General features: G+C 61.0%; 1 protein-coding gene across 19 annotated transcripts in view; it reads left to right on the top strand.

Moving 5' to 3' along the window:
- CACNA1C (calcium voltage-gated channel subunit alpha1 C) overlaps positions 1-25822 on the top strand; it is a 435155-nt gene that overhangs the window by 349727 nt on the left and 59606 nt on the right. For 18 of the 19 annotated variants that reach the window (XM_074357570.1, XM_074357565.1, XM_074357567.1 and 15 more), the window contains 9 exons: positions 8859-9066; positions 9941-10061; positions 11318-11432; positions 12044-12164; positions 12451-12520; positions 16891-17023; positions 19510-19639; positions 20635-20694; positions 24495-24601. In XM_074357570.1, the coding sequence (XP_074213671.1) occupies positions 8859-9066; positions 9941-10061; positions 11318-11432; positions 12044-12164; positions 12451-12520; positions 16891-17023; positions 19510-19639; positions 20635-20694; positions 24495-24601 (1065 nt within the window). Of the gene's footprint in view, positions 1-8858; positions 9067-9940; positions 10062-11317; positions 11433-12043; positions 12165-12450; positions 12521-16890; positions 17024-19509; positions 19640-20634; positions 20695-20822; positions 20883-24494; positions 24602-25822 lie in introns of all 19 variants that reach the window. The other variant, XM_074357574.1, reaches the window with a different exon arrangement.

Raw genomic sequence — 25822 nt, 5'->3', positions numbered from 1 at the left:
CTGGGCGGTGAAGTCGGTGTGCTGTGTCACAGTCGTCATTCCTCAGCAGCTTTGTTGAGATGCAGTTCACACATTCTATAACCCACTCTTTTAAAAAGCGCAATTCAGTGACTTTTTTCACATATTCACGGGTTGCAGCCATCACCGCGATCTAGTTTTAGAACATTTCCATCCCCCACAGGAGACACCCCCCCCCCCGTGCAGCCGCTGGCCCCCCGCAGGCCCGCCCACCCTGGACAGTCCCGTCAGCGGAGGCGCGCCCTCTGCCGTGTCTCGGGACTGATTCCTCTCGCCTGGCATGCTGGTTTCACGTTCCCCCCACGTCCTGCGCGGATCAGCACCACATCCCTTTTTGTGGCCGAGCCGTGTTCCATTATACGGGTCTGGACAGTGTCTTGTTTACTCATCCGTCCGCTGGTGGGCGCTGGGTGGACTTCTGCCTTCGGCTCCCGTGAGCGACGCCGCCAGGAGGCGTCTGTGCTCAGGGTTTGTGGGGACGTGTGTTTCCACGTCTCTCTGATACCTGCCTCGGAGCAGGTTTCTAGGTCTTTCGAGATTTCTAGAGTTAGGATTCTGAGGAAGCGTCACCGCTTTCCAAAGAGACCAGACCGTTTTGCATCCCCTCGGGTGATGCCGGAGCCTTCCAGTTTCTCCACGTTCTCAGTTCTAATGGAAGAGTGACATAGACCAGAAAGCACCAGAGCGCCTCACCTGAACGTAGGCAGTAGAAGCCTTTGAGACGTGCGTCTGAGTCGCAGGACAATGTGTGTCTCTCCCTGTGGCGTGTGGTCATCTTGGGGGGACACGGCAGAAACACCTGGGGGAGGGGTTCAAACTGTGCCCCGGAGGACCAGCCTCCTCGCCTGAGTCTCAGAGTGGGGACTGGGCCCCTCGGTGGTCCCTGAGTGGGGAAGGGGGTGGGCTGGTGTCGTCCGTCCCCGGCCCTGGAGTTCACCGTCCTGCTCAGGGTGCTGTCAGCTTGACTGGGGGCTTCGGGGTGCAGGGGACCCGGCTGTTCCTGTCCTCCTCCCAGCTCCCCCAGCACACCCTGCCCCAACACACGCCTGTTCCCAGGGTGTGGTCAAGGGTCAGGCGAGAAAAGGCGTTTGGAGAGTCCAGTTCAGCTCCAGGCCGGGGGACCCTCGGCCGCGGAGCGTCTGCGGTGACTGAGTGTAACTGCTGTCATCACCAGGAGACGGAAGAGGCTGGGAGGCGCTCACAGTCGACACGCACTCCCTCAGCCTGTATTTGCTCGTCTGCCGCGTGCACACTGCCGTTTGCCACGTGCAAACAGGCTGCATGGAGCAGCCTGAACCCCGGAGAAGCGGACGGTCTGGCGGGGGAGACGGAGTCCCTTCATGGGAGACAATTAAAGGAAACTCTAAGAGAGAATGAAATGAGCTGGCGACATGGGCAGGGGGACACCTGTGGTGGGAAACTGGGGACCGGAGAGCTTCCCTGGGGAAGGCTTAATGTCAGCAGGCAGACTCAAAGGACACGCAGGATTTAAACCCCCAGTTTGACACTCTGGGGTGACAACTCCTCCCCCAGAGAAGAGCTCTTCCTGGGTGTCCTGGGCATCTTGACCCACGGAAAACCCTCCGCCCACAATAAAAGTCGGAGAAGGAGGAGCGTGAGCTCCGCGCCAGGGCGTGACCCCAGCACCGCCTCGCCCGCTCCGTTGGCCCTGCGGTGACCTGCAGGAGAGGTGAGGACGGCGTGATGCCACCACCACTCCCACTTGCAGAGGAGCGAACTGTGGCTGAGAGAGTTAAGTCGCTCGCCTGGGGTCGCAAGACTGCTCGGGGGTAACGCTGCGCTTGCGAGGTTCCCTGCCCCTCACCGTGACCGGGACGGCAGGGCGGGCAGCTGGACCTCAAGGCAGGACGCGGGGTTTTTACTGATTCTCGTCATCAGAGGATTCAGCAGCCCCACTCTCTCCTCCTGGAGTCCTGCAAAATTTAATTTAGAGTTTCTAGTGCCTCTTAAGTCGTCCTCAAAAGCCCCTGTGTTTGGGGCTTTGTTTTTGTTTCTTAAATTCTTACAGAAAAGAATTCTTGCTCCTGGACACTGTCATCACATCTTGAAGAGGTTTAACACTCATTCTGTTTTTCATCAACAATTTGTCTATTTCTACCCTGAAACTACTGCCAAGAAGCCGTTTTTAAATCTGTCTTTGTCGGAGAGCTTCCCACAGCCCCTCCGCGAGAAGGGTTAGTGGTCTTTCCAGAGCTCTACAAAGCCTATAAACAGAATAATTTCATTATCTAATTGGAAGTTACTTTGGCAAAGGCCGTCTTCCTGTTTTCCAGTCTCTGTCCGAACCCTCTGGGGGCTTTTGGAAAAGAACAGAGACTGGCGGTGGGGGGATCCGTGCCCCCTCCGAACCTGGTCTCCAGTACATTCCAGTGACCAAGAAAGTGCCTAAAATAGGCTGGGAACGGCCGCGGTGGTCCCCTGAGACGGGCCGTCTGCTCCTGGCCCTTCCGTCAGAGGAGTCTGTCCCTCCTTCTCGTAAAACCTCTCGGAGAGAACGGTGCGACGTCCGGCTGCTGCTGGTTTCGCCGTGCTTCCTGGACCAGCGACTGTGATTCTCGAACCCCGATGAACCCCTTGCAGCGTGCGTTGGGGACCCACACCCTCGAGATTTCCCCGGACACCGCCGGGGAGCTCCGTCCGAGCTGGTGGCCCAATGGCCTCCCTTGGAGAAACTCGGGCCTAATTTTTGCTCTGCCCTTGGCCCACTGTCTTGTCTAAAACCACGAACGTTCACATAAAAGTAGAAACTTCGATTCTTTCATTTTCTCTCTCCTCCGTCCTGGAGCCCCCACCACGTGAAGACTGGACTTCTGGTGGCTCTTGCCTGAGAAAACTCATGCGGATAAAGAGCTGATAGGAACCCAGCAAGGTTCAGAACTAATTTTCGTTTTATGAGTTCCTGCACGCCTGGGACACCTGAAGAGCGGTCCCGTCAACGCCAGACAGAGACCGAGGACACTGGACACGGGGCCTCCTGCAGCCCGGCCGCCCTCCCCTCGCTCGGGCCTGGGATGGAAGAGCCGAGGCGCACCGGCCCAGATCAGTGGTCTCAGCTGTGGCCTCACGGCACTTCCGCGCACCCAGACCCGCTGAACGCTGCGTGGCGGGTAATTGCCAAGAGCTAAAATACCAGAATTGACAAATGGTTTCTTTTTAAAAAACTAAATGCAAGGAAATGCATTGTCGTTGTCATGACGCCCTCACGCCGGGTCCCAGTGCTCTGTGACAGGCAGGAGCCGGCGGGCAGAAGTCTGCGGTGTATGAGGACAATGAGCCTTCTTACGGTTTCTGGCATTTTATCAAAATCTGAGCATATGGGGGGAGCACAGTGTATATGAGGATCACCCGTCCTGTGGGTCTCATTTTTTAAAAAAAGACTGGGAGCCCCGCACCAGACGGTGCGGGTTGATGGCTGAGCGCTCACAGGGCTGTGGGCGGGGGTCGCAGGGCAGGAAGGCTGGGAGCCTCACGAGAACGCAGGGGCGCGTGCGGCCACAGCTTTGTCCTCTGTGGGTAGGTGGCCCCGGGCCTTGCAGCCGTGGTGAACGGGCCCCTCCTCATGCTCTGAGGCTCGTGGGCCCTCGTGTTGTCTGGTCTCGGTGCCTGGTGTGCCCTCGGTCAGCCGCCCTGACGCGCACTCCGTGGGGAGCGGAAGTCCCATTCTCACAGGGCTGGCTTGCGAGCGCGCCGAGTCCCTGCGGCCCTGCTGCGTCCCCTCTTAAACCTTCCGTCCTTCTCTTTCTCCAGCACTCCTCCGCCGCGGCTCCCTCCCCAGGCCCTGAGGTGGGGGCCCCCAACTCTGCACAGACCGACCCCTGGTGAGCGTGAGCACCTGGGCCCCACACCCCGAGGCCCCGGCCTTTTGCAAGCCCTGCAGACTCTGAACGTCTGTCTCCCTGCTAGAGTCTGGGGCGAGCCTCAGAGCCACCCCCGCCTGCCACCCCCACCCTCTCAGGGCCCCAGGGAGGCTCCGAGCTCACTTGGGGATGTTATTAACAAGGTCCCCGTGGCTCAGACCCCAGAGCCGGCAGGCCGGCTGTGGGTCAGGAGGCTGCCTGTTCTCGGGGATTAGGAAGACAGGTGGGGACCACCTCGTGCTCCCCGACACAACCACCGGCCGACTAGGGGGCTCTGAGCAGCCATGTCACCCCAAAGCTCAGGGACATGCCTCCCAAGTGCCCAGGCCAAGGCCAGGCCGCCTGCCAGCGCGACTGGGTCGTGTCCCGTGCGGGTTCTGTTTCCCGTGTGACTGAGGCCTCTGAGCAGACTGGGAAGACCGGCCCTTGGATTTGTTATCTGGCGGGGTTTGACTCTAGAGTAGGAAACGTGAAGTGTGGGTCCCGGCCCTAGAATGGAGCCGGGACTAAGCTGGCAGGTCCCCGGACCCTGACTCCAGAGTCCGCAGCCCAGCTAATGGCCAGTGCGGCCTCCCGGCGTCCCTCCAGGCTCTGCTGAATCCGACAGGACCGGGGCCTGACTTTACTGAACTGGTCCTCAGGCTCCCACCCAAGAGAGGCTGGCCTCCCCCATGAGTGAACTGCCTGCTTCCCCAGGTCACCTCACCTGACCCGAGGCGCCCACCTCTTCCGCCCTTGGCCCCGCCACAGACTCCCCGCACGACGTCTGCTGTGAGGTAGTCCAGCACGGTAACAGATCAGCTCCCCCAGGCCGGGCGGGCTTCTTCCTGCTCCGCAGGCAGCACCGTTGGGACAGGTATAAATTTAGTGATGACCTCTCTGGAGCTGAGAGGCGGTGGGACGGAGCATTTGCAAAGCGCCCCAGAGCTGTGGGTGCCGGTACTTTGAAGATCTTTTATTTATAGCAGGCTCAGGGCTCTGCTCTGTACCCAGAGCGCAGAGGGCGGCCCTGAGCTCTTAGAAGCAAAAGTTCACAAGATGAAAGTTCTGGTTCACGCAAGGCCGGGGCCTTTTCCACACTCAGGAGAAGGCGGAGAGCCCGAGGCGGACAGAGCAGGGAGCAGGATGCAGATAAAGGTCCCTGAGCAACGGTGGTACCTGGACCCCGAGGCGGAGCGGAGGGGGCCATAGTGAGGCCGGAGAGTTTAGGGAACAAAGAACTGGGCAGGGAAAGCCGCCGCGCGCACCGGCCACAGGAGGAGGGGCCGCGGGGTGGGGGACACTTGGGCGAGAGGGGGCCGGAGACGTGGAGAACTGACCGAGGCCTTGACCCGGCACGACCGGCGGGGGAGGGCCGTCTCAGAGCCGGCTGTGCTTGGGGGCTGAGACCCGCGACGCTGGAGGACTCGTCTGTGTCCTGGGACGCACGCGGGCGTCCCTGCGAGGAGGGGGGCTCAGTGCTCCTCGGTTTCTCTACGAGGTCGGAGACACTAACTCCTTTGTTCTGCTGGTGCTCGCTTCTCTTCAAAGCGCTTGCTTTCTTGGTGAGTGAGTGTGTGTTTCAGTTTGAGTCATTTAGGACAAAAGCCTCTGCTGACGGTGACTCTGCCGTTAACCCCTGCAGCTCACCCCCGGCTGAGCTTTCTAAAAGGAGAGAGGTTCTGGGACACGGGGCTTCGTCCGACACGAGGCCAAGCCGTCAGGACTCAGACTGGCGTCAGGGAGGAGAGTCTGAGGGTGCGCAGGAACACCGGCCGCTTTGTTTAAACGGTTCTTCCCGTCACCCTGCCCGGAGGCTGCACCTGGCACCTCCAACCCCCCCGGACCAGTGCCGATGAGGCCCCCGGACCCGGGCCGCCTCCTCTGGGCCCCTCCGTGTCTTTGCCTCAGCATCCCAGCACCATCCCCACCCGGCCCTTCAGGGAGAACATACAGCCCCCCACCCAGGTGCACGTGAGGGATGGACCGTCCAGCGAGCTGGGTCCCTTCTGACGCCAGGCCACTGGCACCAGCTCTGCTCTGTTAGCCCAGCTCCGCAGGGACGAAGCGCGCATGGCAGGCCAGCAGCGGGGACCTCCACGTCGTCCTGCTGGACGAGCAGCAGCAGGAGGCTGAGCTGAGCGCACACAGCGCCACGACTGTGGCTTCCATTTGTCCGAAGCGCAGCTGGTCTGGGGGCAGCACCTCCTCAGCCCAGGTGCGTCCGTGGCCGGCGGGCTGGGGTCAGGCTGCTGGCTGGCGCCCACCCTCACTCCTGGTTCTGAGCCCAGGGCGGACGCACGCGCACACGGCTCTTCTGGAGGCCCTGCCCGGGCGTCTCACAGGCACGGCAGCCCTGCCTTCTGTGGGGTAAACTGACGAGTCGTAGATGTTTTTCCCTTTTCCCTTTTTTAAAACTGAGGCATACGTGGTCCTTGAACGACTCGGGTTTGAACTGCGCGGCCCCACTTCCCTGCAGACTCTTCCACACTGGAGACTACACGGTCCGCGGTCAGCTGGATTTGCAGACACACAACCTCAGATTAGAGGGGCCGACTGTCGAGTTACACTCGGGTTTTCAAACACCGGAGGTGGGGTGTGGGCGCCTAACCCCCAAGTTGTTCAAGGGCCAACTGCCTCTGACGTGTGACATTACGTTAGTTTCAGAGGAACAGCACGCTGATTCCATGTTCCTGTTTGTTATGGAGTGGTCGCCGCAGTCAGCAGTTAGCATCCGTCACATCACGCAGTTACGGTGCTTTTCCAGTGAGGAGAGCTTTGTAAGATCGGTTCCCCTAACAGCTCCCGTGCGCGTTGCAGTCGTGTCGGCCGTGGTCGCCGTGCTGGGCTTCGCATTTCATAACTATGGGCTTGAACCTTTGACCCCTCACCCAGTTGGCCCACCCCCAGCCCCGTCCGCACACACTGCGGGAGCCACCAGTGTGTAATCCTGGGACGTAACGGTTTGCACGTAGTCTGGCGATGGAGGGTCGGGAACCTCAGACCCTGCCCCCCAGACCCAGGGAAGCCACAGGGTTAGAAATGATGTCGGCGGGTGAGGGGCGAACAAGACCCATTCCTCACCTTTGGGCGGGCGGGTTGGACTCAGGCCAGTGTGCGCGCCCCCGGCCTGCTCCGCACACACACAGGAGTCTGTGTCACCCCGTCCCCCTCCCCTTGCCTCCTTGCCCCAGTAAGCACCAGAGCGTCACACTTAAGTAACTTTCGTTCCTTCATCCAACGAGACACTCCCAGTCACCTCCTTCAGGAGGGGTGATCAGAGCAGACCAGCAGTGCTCCCTGAACCCCCGTCCCGGCGTGATGAGCACATAAAAAGCAGGCTGGGGACAGCGTGGCGGCCAGGACACTGTGGCGAGGGGACCTTGAGTGAGGCCTGAGGGGACGAAGAGGGGAGCCCAGCAGACAGCAGAGCTGGGCCGGCCAGCAGTGGGGACACAGGGGGACAGTGAGGAGGCCGGCTGGAGCCACGTGACTGAGAGTCATCGGGGGGGGCCAGCCCCCAGGGTCTGCGGGACCTTGGACGGGGCCGTTGGAGGGGGTGACTCCACTTCCCAGGGCCTCGTCCTGCGGGGCTGAGGAGACAGACACAGAGAGGTCAGGTGCCCCCGCCGTATGACACCAGGAAGTTCGCGGCGTCGTGTGTCCTGTTACTAGTGACTCCAAGTGTAGGAACGTGGCCAAGGGGCGTCTGCCAGAGTCCCCCACTGTTAGGGCTCCCTTCCCTCTGTGATTACTGAGGAGTCCGTGCAAAGGTATCGGGGTTCTGTGGGCACCCTGCTCCCCAGCACCTTTCACCCGGGGTGGTCTGGACCTGAATTACTTACTGCTGCAAAGTGGCGCTTGCCTAGGTCCAGCGCTCATTCATTCGCTCCCTGGTTCGCTCATTCCTGTTGCCCATCTGACACCCTCCATAAAGCACACCCCTCTCTCCTCTTTTTCAGTGTCAGTGGATTACGTTTTTCTCAGTGTGTTAAAGTTCGTGACTATGGCTAAATGCCATCCCATCGTAGATATGTGCACCACGTTTTCTTTATCCACTTATCCGTCCACGGACGGTCAGGTTGCTCCCACGTCTCGGTGATTATGAATAAAGCCACAGTGGGCACGTCCTCTGGGCGTCTTCTCCGAAGTGGAATTGCTGGGTCTCGTGGCGGCTCGATTTGCAGTTTTCTGGGAACCTCCATCCTGGTTTCCACGGTGGCTGCCCCAGTTTGCGTCCCCAGCAGCCGTGCGCGGACTCGCTCCTCCCCACGTCCTCGCCCACACCTGCTGCCCTTTGCCTTTTCTGTGATGGCCGTTCTGACAGGTGTGAGGGGAAGTCTCGCTGTGGTTTTGATTTGCGGCCCCCTGGTGAGCGAGGATGTTGAGCGCTTTACACGTACCTGTTGCCATTTGTGTGTTTTGTTTGGAGAAGAGTCTGTTTAGGTCTTCAGCCTGTTTTAACGGCTTATTTGGGCCGTCTTCTGTGTGTGTTTTGCTGTTGGCTTACAGGACATCAGCCCTTCGCAGCTGCGGGGTTTGCACACTTCCCCGCACTTCGTAGGCTGTCTTTTCACTGTGTTGACAGCTTCCTTTCTTCAGGCTGACGCGGTACCACTGTTTTTTCATTTCGTTGCTGGCGGGCTCTTTAAAGACTGTCATCCCATGGAATCCTCCCAGTAACGTCACAAAGCCTGTGTCACTGCTGTCTCTTTTTTCAGATGGGGGGTGTTCAGAAGGAAGGGAGGTTTAGCGACTCGCCCAAAGGCAGGTGCAGGCGGGGTCGGAACTCAGGCTCCTGACCCCGGGCTCCTCTCTCCTCATTCCCGGTCCTGGGACCCCAGGTTAACTCACACTCGCGTTGGGAGCTTGCCAGCCCAGCTCGCACCACCGCACCGCCCCCAGGGCAGGGGGCAGCAGGAGGGGGTGGCGGCTGCGTCCAGGAGGGGGAGGCGTGCACGCTGACCGCCCACTGGCCCCCAGGTACTGGAACTCCCTGAGCAACCTGGTGGCGTCCCTGCTGAACTCGGTGCGCTCCATCGCCTCCCTGCTGCTGCTGCTCTTCCTCTTCATCATCATCTTCTCCCTCCTGGGGATGCAGCTCTTCGGAGGGAAGTTCAACTTCGACGAGATGCAGACCCGCAGGAGCACGTTCGACAACTTTCCGCAGTCCCTGCTCACCGTGTTTCAGGTACGGCGCCCCTCTGCCGGGGCTGTGGCTGGAGCGAGGGCAGGCGGCAGGGGAGGGGCAGGGAGCGGGGACTGCCACTCCCCCGGGCAGCCAGAGCCAGGCCAGGGCAGCCGTGAGGCTCCAAGCCCAGGAGGGTCTGTGGCTCGCCTTCCCCTAACCCCCGCGGAATTCCGCTGTCAGGTGGGCCACCAGGAAAAAGACCCAATTAAGCGGTTTAAGAACTCTTTCTTGGCTGTGGAACCCTGTATTCAAATACATTTTACATGAAAGCTCAAAACACAAGCAGAAGACAGCGGCCCGCTCTTGCTGGGGAGGGGAGGGTGGCAGGGGTCTCCCCTCCCCATCACGCTGGCCCCTAGGAAACACAACCGCCACAGACTTGCGACTTTGTAGGCATTTTGGCTTCAGGCCAAGCTAAAGTAGCACTCAACTTTAAAAGCAGATTGATTTACAGAGTAAAAGGAATAATATGTGGATGTTGCCAAAACCTTAAAGGTGGTGCCCAGACTCCCCGGGCTCAGGGAGCTCTGCGGGCCGGCGTCCCCTCGGGGAGCACACTCGCCCTGATGCCTTAGCCCGAGGGTCAGCCAACAGCGGCCGTCATGCGTGTATCTGGGCGGTGGGAGCATGTTGCCCAGGAGCCCTTTTAGCCACTCAGATAATTACGCTGGGGCCGCCCACGCTGGCCAAGGAGAGGGTCGGACCTGGAGCCCACGGCCCAGAGCCCCGGCGGGGAGAGCCGGGGGCAGGAGGGGAGAGGGAGGCCCGCGCCGCCGTGAGGCCGCGGGGCGGGCGGGCAGGCAGGCAGGCAGGGCAGGAGCTCCGGGTCTGCTGCTGGTCTAACGTGTGTCCCTTGCGGGGCTGTGTCATTCAGATCCTGACCGGGGAGGACTGGAACTCGGTGATGCATGATGGCATCATGGCTTATGGCGGCCCCTCTTTTCCAGGGATGCTAGTCTGTATTTACTTCATCATCCTCTTCATCTGTGGGAACTGTATCCTTTGCTCCTGCCCCCGCCCCGCCCCTCACCTGCCCTTCGATGCCAGGGCGCCCAGCAGGGCTGACCGCGGGGCCGCAGGGAGAGGCAGGCTGGCAGCACGAGCCGGCCAGACCTCCTGAGCCATGCGGGCGGCTCTGGGTGGGGGCCCGGCGCCTGGGCCTGGGGCTGCGGATACAAGTGTATCCCCAGCCGACGCCAAGCGAGCAGCGCCCCCTGGTGTTGTGCTGGGCAGCCACTCGCTGGGACTCGGACGTCAGGCCCCCGCTGCCCTGGCCCAGTGCCCCTGTAGAGGGAGGATGGGGTCTCGGCCCCTAAAGTGACCTTCACTTCTCGCCCTGCTCTCTGGCCAGTGTCCCTGCACTCTGAAGCCACTCTGCTGGACGTTGGTCACAGGCAGGATTGGACAGGCCACGGGCAGGTTTCTGGTCCCAGGCCGCAGGCGCCCTTCTCCCCACCCTACCCCCTGAGGCTGCGTGCAGGGCCGTCTAAAGTAAGATCCCAGAAGCCTGGACACGGGTGCCAGTGAGCGGCCTCAGGCCAGCCCAAGGCTGTCCACCTCGGTGTCCAGGAAGCAGGGTGCAGATAGCAGTGCCTCCGACCTGACGGGTCAGGTGAGGCTTAACCGGGCAGCCCACGCCAAGCCCGGCCCTTGTGGGCCAAGGGGGAGGCGTCCGGGAGCCTCCTGGGACAAGACTCTGGCCTCCCGGTGGGAAATGGTGCCACCCGGGGCCTGGGAGGAGGGGGCGCCTGACAAGCGTTCACCTCTCAGCTGGACCGTCTCTGGCTTGGTTCTCTGACCCACAGTGGGTCCCTCAAGACTGGGGCAGGCGGAGAGGAAACGGGTTGGGGCTGGCTGGGCCCCTGAGGGTCTCTGTCTGAGGGGCTCACAGCAGGAGTGCGCAGGGCCCGCAGCCACCCCCTCAGCAGGTGCAGCCCCCCGCCCTCAGCTGGGTCCGTGGGAGGCAGTGCTGCTTATGGTGTCAGCCACGGCCAGCCGTGTCTGCAGGAGGCAGTAACAAAAGCCAGCAATTAAATGGCGAGGCCTGGCTGCCTGCCTCCCTCTTCGGCTCCAGCCTGCGCTCAAGCCCAAGGAACACTGGGGATGCTAGTGAAGTGGGGGGGAGGGGAAGGGGGGCTCCAAGCCCCTCGGGGGGGAGCCCCACCCTTGCACGTCTGCACCCTCCTGCCCCCTGTGCCCGCAGAAAACCCCAAGGCCAAGGGTCATTTTCTTTAAGAATGGACACAAACAGATATCCTACTGAATGTGTTCTTGGCCATTGCTGTGGACAACCTGGCAGATGCTGAGAGCCTCACCTCTGCCCAGAAGGAGGAGGAAGAAGAGAAGGAGAGAAAGAAGCTGGCCAGGTAACCCTCCAAGTCTCCCCGGGCCTGGGCCTGGTTCTGGAATGCCGCTCCCATGGGTGCTGAGGAGAGGCCGTCACTCCTGGAAGGGGGCTGCACGGGGGCTCCCTGGAGCAAGCGGGGCCTCTCCCCGTCCCCAGGCGTTGCTCTAAGGGGGGGCCATTGTGAATCACAGTCTCTGGGAAGGTGCTGTGTTTCCCCACCTGTCCGGGAAGTTGGGGACTCTGTTCTGAGAAGACAGGCCATGACCTGTGGTGGGAGTAAAGGATGGAGGGGGAAGCAGCCACTCAGAGGAGAAACAGTTCCAGCGGAAAGAGTGGGTCCTTCTCACTGCTCTGTTCCTCGTCCCCGGGGTGGAGAATACAAGCCAGGGCCCCACACTGTCTCCATCACTGTCCTGGGCCACGCACCTGCTGGGCACTGAGCAGAGTTCCCCAGGAACCTTCTGGCGAGGCCAGAGCCAGGCGAGGCCCAGTGGCGTTTGTGACTGAGCTGCATGGGCCCTGCAAGGCAGGTGGACACAGGCCCAGGCAGCCGGCCCCCAGCAGACCCCAGGGTGGGTCCCCGGCCCTCCAGCCAACACCCCTTTCTGTTCTCTCCTGCTGACGGGCCAGGACTGCCAGCCCAGAGAAGAAACAAGAGATGGTGGAGAAGCCAGCAGTGGAGGAGACCAAGGAGGAAAAAATTGAGCTGAAATCCATCACAGCCGCCGGAGAGTCCCCGCCGGCCACCAAGGTGAGGGCGCCTCCAGGGTCTGGGCCGCTGCCGCGCCGTGGGGATGGGGGAGGGGGCTCGGTGGGTGCAGCGGGGAGGGCGGACGGCAGAGCCGGGGGCGTGGGGAGGAGGAGGCGGCCAGCCTCCTGTGGGCTCCTGAGGGCCGAGTGCAGAGCAACGCAGGCGTGCTTCTGTGTTGGCAGCCCGGCCGGGACGGGAGGGGCTGAGGGGCCTCGCAGCCCCTCTGAGGCCCTAAAACCGTGGGCCCTGCCTAACTGGGCTCTGCTTCTCTCCCTTGACCACCTAGATCAACATGGATGACCTCCAGCCCAACGAAAGTGAGGACAAGGCTTCCTACCCCCGCCCGGAAGCGACAGGTAGCAGCCCCACTGCCCCGCCTGGAGAGGGTCGGGGGGTGGGGGGGACCCGCTCTCAAGCCGCGCGCTGTCTCCAGGCGCCCCGCCTCTGTGCGCACTGCCCGCTGCCATCAGGGGCAGAACTCTCCTGGGTTCCTCGTAATAATAGCAGGAGACTGAGTAAACCGTGTCTGAGCAGCGCCTTTGAGGCTTCGGGATCTGGGTCGCTTAGACGTGAAGGTGTTACCACAGCCCGTGCTGGAAAAGCACCATTCGGTTGCAGAACTTACTCGTGGAACGTACGCTGCGGCATCCTGCTCACTTGCGGTCGTGGTAAACCCCGACTCTGTCCTGCCCGCACCAGGAGGTGCTCTGAGCACACGCACGGCCGTCAGCACCGACGTCCCCTCGGGCCCTGCTCCGTGGGATGCTCTGAGGCCTCTCACGTAGAAAGAGCTCTTCCCGACTCAGTGTCCGGTCCGCCATCTGACCCGTGACTCGGCCGGCAGGTCTCCTGGAGAGGGTTTCATGTCAGCAGCCTGTCGGCCTCCCTCAGGCTTGCTTCCCCAAGTAGGAAACCCGCACCCTGTGTGAGCCCTGGTCTGCCTTCGCTTTCCCTAGAATTGCAGGTGTTGTCACCGGCTTCGAGCTCGAAGTCACCCCCCACCGTCAAGGCCCTGCTGGTCTTGCCGACCCCCCTCGGTGCAGGCTGGGCTGCGCTGGTCATAACCTCGTCGGGCAGTTGGAACCTTCCGTACTCACGCCCAAGCCTGACCCTCTCGCCCGCCCAGTTCCCTCTGCGGGGGAGGGGATAGGGCTTCCTGGGGCTCAGAGGGGCGGACGGAGGGAAGACCGGGAGGGTGTCCGTGTGCCAGGCAGAAAGCCCTTCTGGGCGGAAACTACTGCAGTTTCCAGGACACACCGGAAGCATCGACCAAAGGCAGCGGGATGGTCTGTCTCGATCCCGAATGAACAGACCTCACAGTGACGTTTTCAGGTCGCGGGGGAAAGCTGAATACGGACTGGGATCCAACCAATTTCAAGTTTCTGCTAATCGTGTTAGGACGATACTGTTATTATCGTAGTTCTGCTTTATAAACGCTGACACGTTCACAGCTGGAGTCTAAGATGTTTAGAAGTCGCTCTAAAATGTTCCAGCAACGAAGAATGGAGGCAGAGACAGTAACGTGAAACGAGATGGGCAAGTTGTCAGTGGGTGTTGAGGCTGGTATAGAAGTTCTCGTCAAGTCTCTCTCCTCGTGTGTGTCTTTAAAGTTTAAACAGGAAGACAGCAAGAGAGGGACTGAGCAATGTGGAGGGACCACCGGAGGTTCTCAGCCCGCGTCCGACCTCCCTTGTGAAAGACATGCTCTGGCTGCTGCGTGGGGCGGGCAGATTAGAACCAGGACGGAGAGGACCGTCATGCAGCTGGCCAGGCGGGGCGATGGCAGTGTGGGCGGGGGGCCCGCTGAGACGCGGAGGGGCCGCCTGCGAGCATCCAGAGGCCGGGCCAGCCGTACGGAGACGTGGGAGAGGGATGGGGGTGGCCTGAACAAGAAGACACCCAGTGCAGGAAGTGCGTCCCCGGCCTGGCTCTGGGTGTTGGCCTTTTAGGGCCGCTAGACTTGGGCCACACGGAGAGCTGGACTCTCCTTGAGGGCGAGGCTGTGGCTTCATAGGCCCTAGCTGTCAGAGCAGCCTGAGCAGAGCCCCAGCAGTGAGAACGGGCACCCAGTGGGGAGGGGCAGGGCCACAAGGGCCGAGGGTGGGCACCGAGCCACGCCACGGTCTCCGCTGAGTCTGCAACCGCCATCTGGACGTGGCAGGACCCGGCTCACTGCGCTTCTCAAAGCTCCAGGAACGGCGTTGACAAGACAAAGAGCCCCATGAGCCTCCGCTGGCACCTGGGCATCCGCACGGTCAGCTGCCCCCCTGGAAGGAGCTCTGCCTGACTCCCCGAACCCGCACCTCGGTCCTCACACCTGGTGCCTGCGAAGCATCACTCGCTGTCCACCTTCTGTCCCTTTAAAAGTTTGGGTTCGTCCTTCAGAGGTAGTTTCCACTTACACGCGGTGCTGGAAACCCGACTGCTGTGTGCTGGACGGACGCTGACCCCCTCTCCCTGAGAACCAAGCCAGCCCAGCCCTCCTGGCCGCGCGGCGGGACCAGCGCATGCACGATTCATCCAGAGACATTCAGACCAGCACGAAGCTGCCGGTGTGTTCTTCTGTAAACACAGATGATGGAAATAGCGTTCAATGACCTGTCCTCAAATGTTCACGAGTAAGAAAGTGTTAGGTCATTTACAGCAAACTGGAAAGGAGGACAAAGGTCCAGGCGGGGACCTGAGCCCCTCCAGCCCGATTCTGCGAGTCAGCGCCGTGATTTCGCCCACTCTGGTCCTACCGGCTTTGCTTTAATAGGAGGCCTCTCCAGGGCTGGTTAGCAAGCTTCAGCCCTTGGCCTGGACGCAGCCCTCACTGCGTGCCACTCTTCGGCTGAATATTAATTGCCTCGCCGGTCAGCTCCCCTCGAGGGAGGGGATCCGTGCCTGTGGTCTGCCAGTCCTCCAAAAGGCCCCGGGTCCCTAGACACCTCCTGCTGGATAAAGAGCTGCTCTCTGCGCCAGACGGGTTTTCGTAGTAGCCAGGAGAGGGGCGCCCAGAGGCAGGGCCAGTCCGCAAGGTGGGCTTCCCAGAGCCACCTCCCAGCCAGCTCGGTCTCCGCCTGAGCTCCTGTGGGGCCCCTTCCTGTGAAGTGAGCGTCGCTGTGGAGGGGGAGTCATCACCAGGAGGTCAGCTCCCATGTGCCCAGCGTGGTTTCTGTCTGCAGGGCTCTCAGCACATGAAGAGCTGGAACAGGTACACGTAAGGCCAGGCATCTGAGCTGCTTTGTCCCAAAGGCCAGGTGAAGGCGGAAGGCCGGCGGGGTTCACGGGAAGGCGGCTTCTAGGCGCAGGGACTCAGGAGAGCCGGGGGAAGGTGCTGTCTTGGGGAGTGCCCGCGGCTCTGGGGAGACCTTCCTGGCAGGGAGAGGGCGGAGCCAGGGCCGCCTTAACCATCCTGCGGTGGGGGCGGGGCCTGAACAACAGGAATCTGTCCTCTCACTGTTCTGGAGCCTGGAAGCCAGACATCAGGGTGTTGGCAGGACCAGGCTCCCACCAACGGCTCGGGAGTCACCCCTCGCACTGCCGTCAATGCAGCCCTTGGGGCCCCAGCTGTCACTGCCCCCCACCCGTCTCTGCCTCCCCTTCTGCCCCGTGTGAGTCTCCTTGTAAGGTCAACAGGCCTTGAAACTAGGGCCCCCCACCCCAGTCCAGGATGACAGCATCACAGGTCACATCTGCGAAGACACTGTTTCCAAAATAAGGTCACGCTCTGCAGATCCACGTGCACGTGAACTTGGGGGGGACGCTATCCACCCATGTCAGTGGGCGTTCAGAGAGTACTTGGGCAAAGTGGAAAGCCTGTGGGGGATTAACAGGCAGAGACCCGACTGAGGGAGAAGCTAAGCCCAGCTACAGGCTAGGAGCACCTCGCGTGGTCGGAGACAGACGGCACCATCCTGAGGAACGTACGTGCCGTGACCCCATCTTACAGGCAGGGAGACTGAGGCTCAGAGGGACTAAATCAAATGCCCGTGGCCAGAAAGAAACAGAGCCGAGATGGGATCCAGGCGTTGGCTGGGGAGTCCATGCTCTTAACTTCCATCGCCTTCTAAACATTCTAGCAGAACAGGATATTCGGGGCACAAGCCGTTTGCCTGTGGTTCACGTTCGGTGTGGCCACCAGCCCAGGGAGCAAGGTGCTTCTGTGACTGGTGTCAGGGCCTAGACCTTCGGACGAAGAGCCTGTGACAGCAGCATTACTGTCCCCGCAGCACAGTGTTCTTTCGTGTTTTCAGGACTAGGGAGAGCGTCGATTTTAAGCTCCTGGAATCTTCAAGGCTGGGGTTGCTTGTCAGGAGCAGGTCAAGCAAGCCATGCCCCTTCCCCTGCCTGCAGCCTAGACGGACGAGGACACCTGGCAATGTCCCAGTCTCACGTGGCCACCTTGTCTAGTGCCTGACGCTGGGGTCACCAGCCATCCCAGTTCATGGGGGGCCGAGGGGTTTCCTGGAGTGTGGGAATTTCAGTTTAAAACCAGGCCAGGCTGGGCAAACCAGGATGAGGTGTCCCCTAGCTCACAGCCTGCCTCGTGTCTGCCAGGGGAGTCAGCCTCCAGCAGACATGAGCCCCCGCCAGGCCCGCGGGGAGAGAGCTGGGGTCCTGCTGGGCCCTCTTCATCCCCCGAGACACAGAAGCTATCTGATTCCTGTCCGTCGGAAGGTGTCTGCAAGTAGGCAGCACGGTGGTAAAAGTAAGTGTCGAGAACGGGGCTTTCTTCTTGCAGGAGAGGAGGACGAGGAGGAGCCGGAGATGCCGGTGGGCCCGCGCCCGCGCCCTCTCTCTGAGCTGCACCTGAAGGAGAAGGCCGTGCCCATGCCAGAAGCCAGCGCTTTCTTCATCTTCAGCGCCAACAACAGGTGAGTAGCCGGCGGGGCAAGCCCGGCGCCCTCCAGCCCGTGGGTGGGTCCCCCCCCCTTGTGTAAACAGATGCTGATTTAGGGGAAAGGCCTGGGTTCTGAATCAGAGGACCTGTGTTTGTCTTTCTTCTCCATCGTTTGAAATGTGTGGACTCTGTCCCTGGCCTGTTGGTGGTTACATTTGATGTAACAAAACCTGAGGTTAAACAAAATCGTCATCCTTCTCCTGCAAAATGGAAGGAGTTAAAATAGCCAGGTGAATTTAGCTCCTCCCAGCCTCCCGCCCTGCGTGTTGCGGTGGGCGAACACTTTAGCCCTGGCCTTTGCTTCTGACCCAGGGTTAGCGTGATCGGCATCATTATGCAGGCAGGTGTGTTTGGATTTGCATGCCACTTGCCTTTCTGTTGGTTCACCATTTTTCATGTGTCTCAGTCCATCCTTCTGTCCTGGGTTCCACCCCCAGCACCTCCACTAAACAAACACACACATAAATTTCTAGAATCTAATTACCTCCCCGGACAAAAAACAAAACAAAACAGAAAGAAGTTCCTTTGTGGTAAATTCACTCGGCCTCTGTCGACCTGTCACTGTTTCCATTTCCTGTTCTTGAAAGACAGGCTTGCTGTGCGTGTGCTTTCGGGCTGACAGGCTTGGCCCTCAGCGCGCTGGGGGTCTTACCCCACGGTGACGTCGCGGTTCCTGCTGTCACTCCTTACGAGGCACCTGCCCCTTGTCTCTAGGAGCTTTCACCATCGCCCGCGGGCCCCGGTGCCGGGCACGTTTACTGCCGCGAGTCTGGACGTAGACTTCTTTCCATTATTCTGCTTAGAGTATGGCAGGCTTCCTGAGCCTGTGGATTTATACTTTTGTCACGTTTGAGCGACATTACAGGTTAGATTAACAACCACGAGTTCTCAGAACGCTGCAGCTGCCGTGCCTGTACGTGCTGCCTGGTCGTCTTCCCCGCCGCCTGGCGCCCTGCCCGCCAAGCAGACGTGGGTTGGACCCCGTTCTGTGCCCCCACCTCACACACTCGCGTCTCCGAGCCTTCCACCTCCTAGTCCCTCTGTCGGAAGTCTGGGCATTTCTCCAGGTCTGTCTTCCGGTTTCTCAGTTCTCTCTTCAGCTCCATCTATGTTGCTGTGTGAACCAGTTTTTAGATCAACTTACATGTTTTCATTTCAGACAGTTCCATCTGTTGCTTGGTTTTCCCAGCTCTGTCTGCCACGTCTGAGTTTCTGGCTGTCCGTCACCTTCGTGAGCAAGTCCCTCGTTCCATTAACTGTCTCAAGCACAGCTGTCCTGTGGTTTGATACTTCCAGTGTCTGCCGTCTTGGGGGGGTCTCAGTCACTTGTTTGTAGTGTCTTCTGCTTTCCCATCTCAGTGGCTTATCTTCTTGGGTGTTCAGTGATTTTGGTTGTGACCTCAGCACGTCATCATAATGGGCGAGTTCCCGTGATGGGGAGCTTTCTTCCCGACGCTCCTTGAGGGATCCGGCTCAGCCCGGCAGTCCTGGGCGCCTCTGATTCGAAGTGCCGTTTCCTGGCGGCAGTGCTGCCCCTGGCCTCTGTCCTCAGGCACCTCTGATGTCCGGCTGCCTGTCACGCGGGCACCAGCTCGGTGGATTGGCTTGTTAGCTGCTTTGTTTGTTTCTTTGAAGGGGAATCAGTGTAGACCTTCCCCAACTCTGATGGTGGAACCAGGATTGTCTTAAAGAGAAAATTCCTTTCCAGGATTTGGTGCTTCTGCATCAGTAAGGTCCCTCAGAGCGTTTAGTCACCCACATGCCGGGGGCAGGGGTCTGAAGGCCTGGGCTCAAGCCCCGACCCCGCCTCTGCCAACACACACAGACACGCACAGACACGCACAGACACACACACACACACACTCTGCAGCCTGTGTGTCTGGGCCAGTCTCTCCTTCCTGGTTCCAGCGGTTTTGTCTGTAAAGGAAGATGGTAACCACACCCGCCTCCCTTTCTACTATCAAGAAGAGACCGTATGTGAGATGCCCCTGGCATTCCAGGGTCTACCCGTGAGTGCCCAGGGGTCAGCTGTGTCGCTCTTTGTAACTGTGCTGAGGTGTGGGGTTGGATTTCTGCTACAGGCAAACCTCCTTGGAGTCTGGGTCTAACCAGCCCGGCGGCCTCCACGTCTCTGGGCGGCCCTGTCATTGCCTGTACTTAGAATGCGAGGTAGATCGTACAAAGCGATCACCTTCCGTGATGGGGCAGGGAGGTCCCGAGGCGAAAGCCAGCCGAGGAGGTCACGGCCGTATCTGAAGGTGCAGAGACTCCCAGGGTGCCGGGCGCGCACTGCCTGTGGGGCCGTAGGGCCACGAAGCCGGGCCGGTGGGCGCTCAGCGGGCAGCTGTGTCTGCGGCTGTGCGTTGGTGGCCCTGCCGCAGGGCTGCCCCATGGAGAAGGAGAGGGGCTCGCAGCCAGAGCCGCCCGCCCCTCCGCCGGTGACCAGCCCCTCGCCCGCAGGTTCCGCCTTCGGTGCCACCGCGTCGTCAACGACTCCGTCTTCACCAACCTGATCCTCTTCTTCATCCTGCTCAGCAGCGTCTCCCTGGCCGCCGAGGACCCGGTGCGGCACACCTCCTTCAGGAACCACGTACGCTCCCCAGCCTGCGCCCCTCGGCCCCAAACCTGAGCCCTCAGCTCTGGGGGTGGCAGGCCCCCCCCGCTCAGCCCAGAGACCATGCCAGACGTCTAAGGGACGAGGGCGTGGACAGAAACCCTTCTCAGGACCACTAGCAAGTGTGAGAGTGGAGCCAGGGCCCGAGGCCGGGAGGTCAGGACCTCCTCCGCCCGGGGCTCCGCGTCCCCAGAACTCAGAGGTTTACGCCTCGCCCCGTCACTGGGAGAGCACGGGCGGATGAGACCGACTTCACACGGGAGAGCTCAGTGACCCTCCGCGAAGTAAAAACTCAGTTTGGAGACCCAGCCCTGGCTCCGGTGACCTATGTCAAAGGCCAAAATAAGTTCTGTATCGCAAAATCTCGAAACTGTGTCACTCCCGACAAGGGGGGTGTGAGGTGAGGAGCCCCCAGACCCCTGCCCAGCCAGCAGATGGTCCTGCAAACTGCCCGGCCAGGGCTTTCCTGCTGAGAAAGGCGCTGGCCTACGCTGATCCACCACCTGAGACAGAGCAGAGCAGGAACCCTGGAGCCCGGCCCAGCCCGGGGCGCCCCCTCCCTGCCTGAAGGCCCCACCACCAGTGTAGGTCCCACCCACGCCAGCGGCTGGCTGAGTCACCCCAGTGTGAGTTAAGCACTTTGCATCTTCACACACACACAAGAAAAGAAAAAAAGCAAGCCCCACCCTGTCGTGTTGACAAGCACCCAGGGATCTGATCTGGGTCTGTAAGTAAACTGAGTTAAGGAGCAAGGCTGCCGACCAGACCAGACCCAGGGCCAGCCAAGTAGGCCCGAGAGCTCTCCTGACAGGTCTGGGGGCCTCAGCATGCAGCCTTTGTAGCCGCCTCTGGCCCTGACCCCGCTCCCACCCCGACCTGGCTCCACGGGGAAAGTGCCCACCTGCCCTCCCTCCCACCGTCCTGCTCCCCCCAGCCCCGCCCAGCCCCACCCGTCTCTCTTTGTTTTACAGATTCTGTTTTATTTTGACATTGTTTTCACTACCATTTTCACCATTGAAATTGCTCTGAAGGTAAAGCCTGCCGGCCCTCCTGTGCTGCCGGCCCCTCTCTCTCCTGTGGCTGGTCCCTCTGTCGCTAACACACACGCCTCTGCTGCGTCTGGTCACCGTGCTCTAACCCGGTTCTGCTTTTCTTTCAGATCCTAGGCAATGCAGACTATGTCTTCACTAGTATCTTTACGTTAGAAATTATCCTCAAGGTAACGCACTTAGCGAAGCACTCTGCCTCCTCTCGCTTCTCTGGTTTCTTTCACTTGCGTTTTTACTCTCAGACCTGGAATGGGAAGAATTGGTGCCCCTCACGCTCTGTCCTGCGCTTTGCTCGGGCTCAGAAGCCAGAAGCTCCTCCCCCCGCCGCATCCCACCCCGTCCCAGATCCTGCTCTCGGCCGGGGCGGTGTGGACCCTGATGCCCGCCTGGCACCAGGCACCAAGCGCCCCCCACCTCCCCCACCTCTTCTGGGAACTGACTGACCCCGCTAGGCCCCCTGCCCTCCTCCTGCCAGAGGAAGTGCCACACAAGCCCCAGAAGTGGGGAAGCTCAGGGGCACGAAAGGACCACCCGCCCGTCCCCAGGGGATGCCCGTCATCCACACCTTCTGGGCGCGCGGGCCGGACTGGGCGGGTGTGACAGTGACCATGGGCCTAACGCCAGCCTCCCAGCCGAGGGCTTTGGAAGGACCACTGAGCCTCTGAGCCCTGGGTTACCTGCCGAAGGCTAAGCTGCCACGCGCTGGCCTGGCGCAGAGGGGGAGGCAGGCCCTCAAGCCCCCAGGCCCGCCCGCCTGCCACCCACTTAGGGTGTGGGCAGCCCGGCTGCAGACCTGCTCTGGCCCCGTCACCCCAGCACAGCAGACCCCCTCTGAGCAGCTTGGGGATGAGGGGGCCTTTCCTCAGCCTGGCTGTGTTATTTCTGCTATTTCTGTGAAGATACAATATCTCACTTTGATTTACTCTGTTATGATTTCTAAGTTCCCCAGTCCACCCTCAGGTTGGGAGAGTGTGGGACCACTGTCCCCTTTCAGAGCCTGGGGGGGGCCGCAGGCTCTGCTGCAGGTGCCCCCCCCCCCCGCCCATGTCCGCGTCCCGTCCCCCTGCTGGTGCACAGCCAGACCTTCCTCTCGGGGGCCTGAGCCATGCCCAGCCCTGCAGGCGAGGACAGCCTGTCATGGCCAGATACAGCCTGAGTGGACACGTCTGTGTGTCCATTTTTTCCTTTGTCCAGACCCCCTGGTTCCAGCAAACCAGGCGTGAACCAAGAGTAAACCGGGAGGGTTTCTCAGCTTTCTCCCCGACTCCGGGCGGGTGGGTCTGACCCCCCGACTCACTCCCGGGGCTGCGTGGACACCCTTTCCTGACCTCAGACGCAGGGAGCTCACTCACCCAAAACCCCGCCCGGCTCTCAGACTCCCCAGAGCTCCGAGTGTCTCCACAAGTCCCGCCCTGGCGAGACCTTCGGGCCCGCCCTCCCTCCCTCGTCACCTGCTTTGCTGACTGTGCTTCTAAGGAGAGCCCAGCCCCGGGGGCCCCTGCACCTCCTCCCTCCAGGTCCCAACTCCTGCCATGGCGGGTGACCACTGTCCAGGGGGCGCTTGGGGGCAGGGACAGCCAAGAGACCTGGGCATGTTTTGCTGTCAGAGGAAAGGCTTGTGGGGCCACGGCGGTTGTCCTGAACGGTGCCAGAGGCTGTGTCCCATGGAGGTCGGAGCAGTGGGGCCAGGACCCAGGAGTAGAAATTACAGAAGATAAGACACATTTAGTGAGCAGAAGTGCTGCCTGGAGAGATGGTGGCTGGATGGAGGGGATTCCTGCCCTGCCCACTCCTTCTCCCTCCCAGTGAGGCTTTCCCCGGGCAAAGGTTAGAACTTTAGGAGCAGGATGAGGGGTGGCAACCAGCAGACAGGGTGCGGGGGGCACTGCACTGGGTCCGAGCCCAGCCTCTGCTGACGGCCTGGATGCCACAGGTAACTTTCCAATAAATGCCCCGTCTTCCTGGGGTCCACTTGCCGTCTGTCCTATAGCCAGTCTTCCTCTGGCCCTGCCTGGGCAGGCGCCCCTACACACACACACACGCAACACGCACAGACACACACACACACACTCAGGACTGTTGACCCCTAAGTCAGGGCAGAGGGCCTCTCTGAGCCCCTCTGAGCCGATGTCCCAGGACACTTTCCCTCTGCGGACGGCCCTGCTGGAGATCAGTGTCCTCACCGTGCCCACGCGAGCCGCGTTGAGGCACCAGGCCCAGCGCTCCTCCAAGTCTGAGCGCTGGGTGGCGGGCAGGCTCCAGCCTTCAGGTTAACGCGAACCGTGGGGCCACCCAGGTCCGCTCACTGAGACATAGGGCAGCGGCCCTCCAGATGGCAGGCCTTCGGAAGAGCTCTCCAACGCTGTTCCCCGTGGCCCTTTATATAATCCACCCACTTCTGGAAACTGTTGCAGGACACAGGTGCCCGAGCCCCCGGGACCCCTCCTGCAGGAGCTAAGTGGGCAGAATTAGGTTGCAAAAGCTATTTTTGCCGGTTTCCCCCTGTGTTTGCTTTTGAATCGCTGTGCGGACAAGCTGCCCCAGGCATGCTCTGATTCCAAAGAGATAAACTGGGCCCCAGGTGGCCAGGAAGCCGCTCTCAGCTGTTGACTCCGAATTTTCCCCTTGGCTGTTGCTTCCCAGCCTGTGGCCTTCCATCCCTTCCCCTGGAAACCCACTGGCCCTCGGTTCACGCCAGCGAGACCAGAAAGGTGTCCGTGCGGCATCCACAGCAGCTCTAGGCCAAGCCCTGAGGGGCTGGTGACAGCAAGTCCAGGACAGTCAGCCCCCACCCCGGCGAGGTCCCCTCTTGGTCTCCAGGGGGCTTTCTCGCGGTTCCCACGTCCGCAGGGAAGAGGACGCTGCTTCATATGTAGAGCACGCGGCACCCCAGGCTCACGCCCAAGCCCCCGGCCACGCACAGCTCTCCGCAGTGAAGCCCGCCTTGTGTGGGGCTCGCCCTGGGCAGGGTGTTGTCCACAGGGCCTCACAGCGGGCGCTCGCCGCCCTCCCGGGGAGAAGCTGTCAGGACCCCGTTCCTCAGATAAGTCGCAGGAAGCTGGCTCACTTGCTCTAGGCACACAAACAAAACCCGGTGGGGTGGGATTCGGACTCAGGCAGCCTGGCTCAGAGCTGTGCCCTCCCGTGGCGCCCACGGCCCCTCTGGACACACAGCTCTGGGTGCTTGGCCGTGCGCGGGGCTGGGACATGGACAGGCGCTAACTGCCAGGCTTTTTGGAGGAGCTTCTCACTGGGCAGCAGCGTAGCCGACTGTCCGAGTTTGCCCGGGGCTGGCGGGCTGCCTGGGGCTTTCAGTGCTAAACCAGGAGAGTCCTAGGGAACCAGCTGGCTGGTCCCCGCACTGGTCACGCCCCTCCTTCCCCCAGACGCCCGGTCCTAGGTGGGCCTGGAGCGGGGAGGGAATCTGGAAAGGAGGTGGGGACATGAGCTTCCGGGGACACCTGGTTGAGACAGCGTCAGTAAAGTGCCTCTCGGGCTGGAGCCACGGACGTGTGACCAGGGACGGTGGGAAATCAGGGGACGGGGGGCCTTGAGAGGGCTGCAGGTACAGGACGGAGGAGTCTGGCAGCTGTGAGGAGGACAGTCTTTGGCAGAGCCTTCTCCTGGCACTGCGTCCCCCTCCTCTGGCCTGCCTGCCCCCAGCCCTCCACCACCTCCCTGCTCTTCACCCAGGCCCTGGTGGGGGTGCTGCGGGAGGGAGGGCGGGGCGAGGGCCCCAGGGACGGGGGCTGCTCACGCTGCGCCTCCCTGTGCCTCCCCAGATGACCGCCTACGGGGCCTTCCTGCACAAGGGCTCCTTCTGCCGGAACTACTTCAACATCCTTGACCTGCTGGTGGTCAGCGTGTCCCTCATCTCCTTCGGCATCCAGTGAGTGGGGCTCCTAGGCCCACGAGGGGGCGTGAACTAGGAGCAGGTGTCAGAGGAGGCGGCCGGGGGCCTGGGGGGCCTGCCTGCACAGTGGCAGGGTGACTGAGTACAACGGATGGGGCCTCCCCGGGGGCTTTGACTTCCGGTGTCCATGTCCTCCGTGGTGTGACGCTTGGCAGGGGTCTGACAGTGTCTCAGTCCTGCCGGGGTACGGTGGGAGCAGCGTCTCCTCCGGCTCCGCGTGCCCAGGGCCCTGGCTGCCCTCAGCTCCGAGGGCCTGTCATGGGCCTGGCCAGCCTGGGCTCCACCCGCCGCCTGCCCCCGTCCCGTCTCCAGCCCCAGCACCTGCTGGGAGAGGGAAGGAGAGGGAATCGCTGGTTCTCAGTCGGCTGCACCGGGGACCTCCTGAGCAGCTTTGAAAAAAGGCCATTGGCCGGGATCCCTGCCCCAGAGTTGTGACGCAGCTGGTCTGGGCGCAGCAGGGTCTTAGGGTCCTGAGGGCTCTCTGGGTGATGCCACCCACAGCCAAGGCTGTCAGCTTGCTCAGGCTCAAAAGGGTCTGAAAGCTAGTTTCTTCCGAATTCCAGCAGCTGCTAACGTGAACCCTCCACTTTAATGTGAAACGACTTTCTGTGCACTGTCTTCTCTGACCCGCACGGAACCACCAGGCTGGCAGGGCCGGCACTGTTAACCCCCGTTTAGTCCCAGACAGGAAAACTGGGACTTGGCCCCGGTCACACAGGGCTCCATCCCAAGGCTGCTTCCAGTGTCGGCCTGGAAGGAGCAGAGAGGGGACGTTAGGAGTGAGACCCTTTCCTGTGATCACCGATTGCTTGACCCCAAACTCCTCCTGGGAGCCTGCAGTCTGGATTCTAAGCCCAGCATTGCCACCCCATCACTTTTCCTTTATGCTTTATTTTTTACTGAAGTTGCTTTGCAATGTTGCGTTAGTTGCTGGTATGCAGCAGAGAGATTCAGTTTTATAGGCAAAAGGCAGGGGAGGGATAAATTAAGCATTTGGGATTAGCAGATACAAACTATTACATAAAAGACAGGTAAACAACAAGGTCCTTCTGCACAGCACAGGGAGCTGTATTCACTGTCTTGTAATGCCCTGTAATGAAAGAGAATGTGAAAAACACACTAAACCTCTCCTAACCTGAACCAAGGACCCCCTCAGCCTGACCTTTGCCTCCCTCCCACTGTCCCTGAGATGCTGGG

The sequence above is a fragment of the Camelus bactrianus genome, chromosome 34, assembly GCF_048773025.1.
Source record: "Camelus bactrianus isolate YW-2024 breed Bactrian camel chromosome 34, ASM4877302v1, whole genome shotgun sequence".
NCBI lineage: Eukaryota > Metazoa > Chordata > Mammalia > Artiodactyla > Camelidae > Camelus > Camelus bactrianus.
The sequence above is the reverse complement of the archived record's forward strand: the minus strand, read 5'-3'. Positions and strand labels throughout refer to the sequence as shown.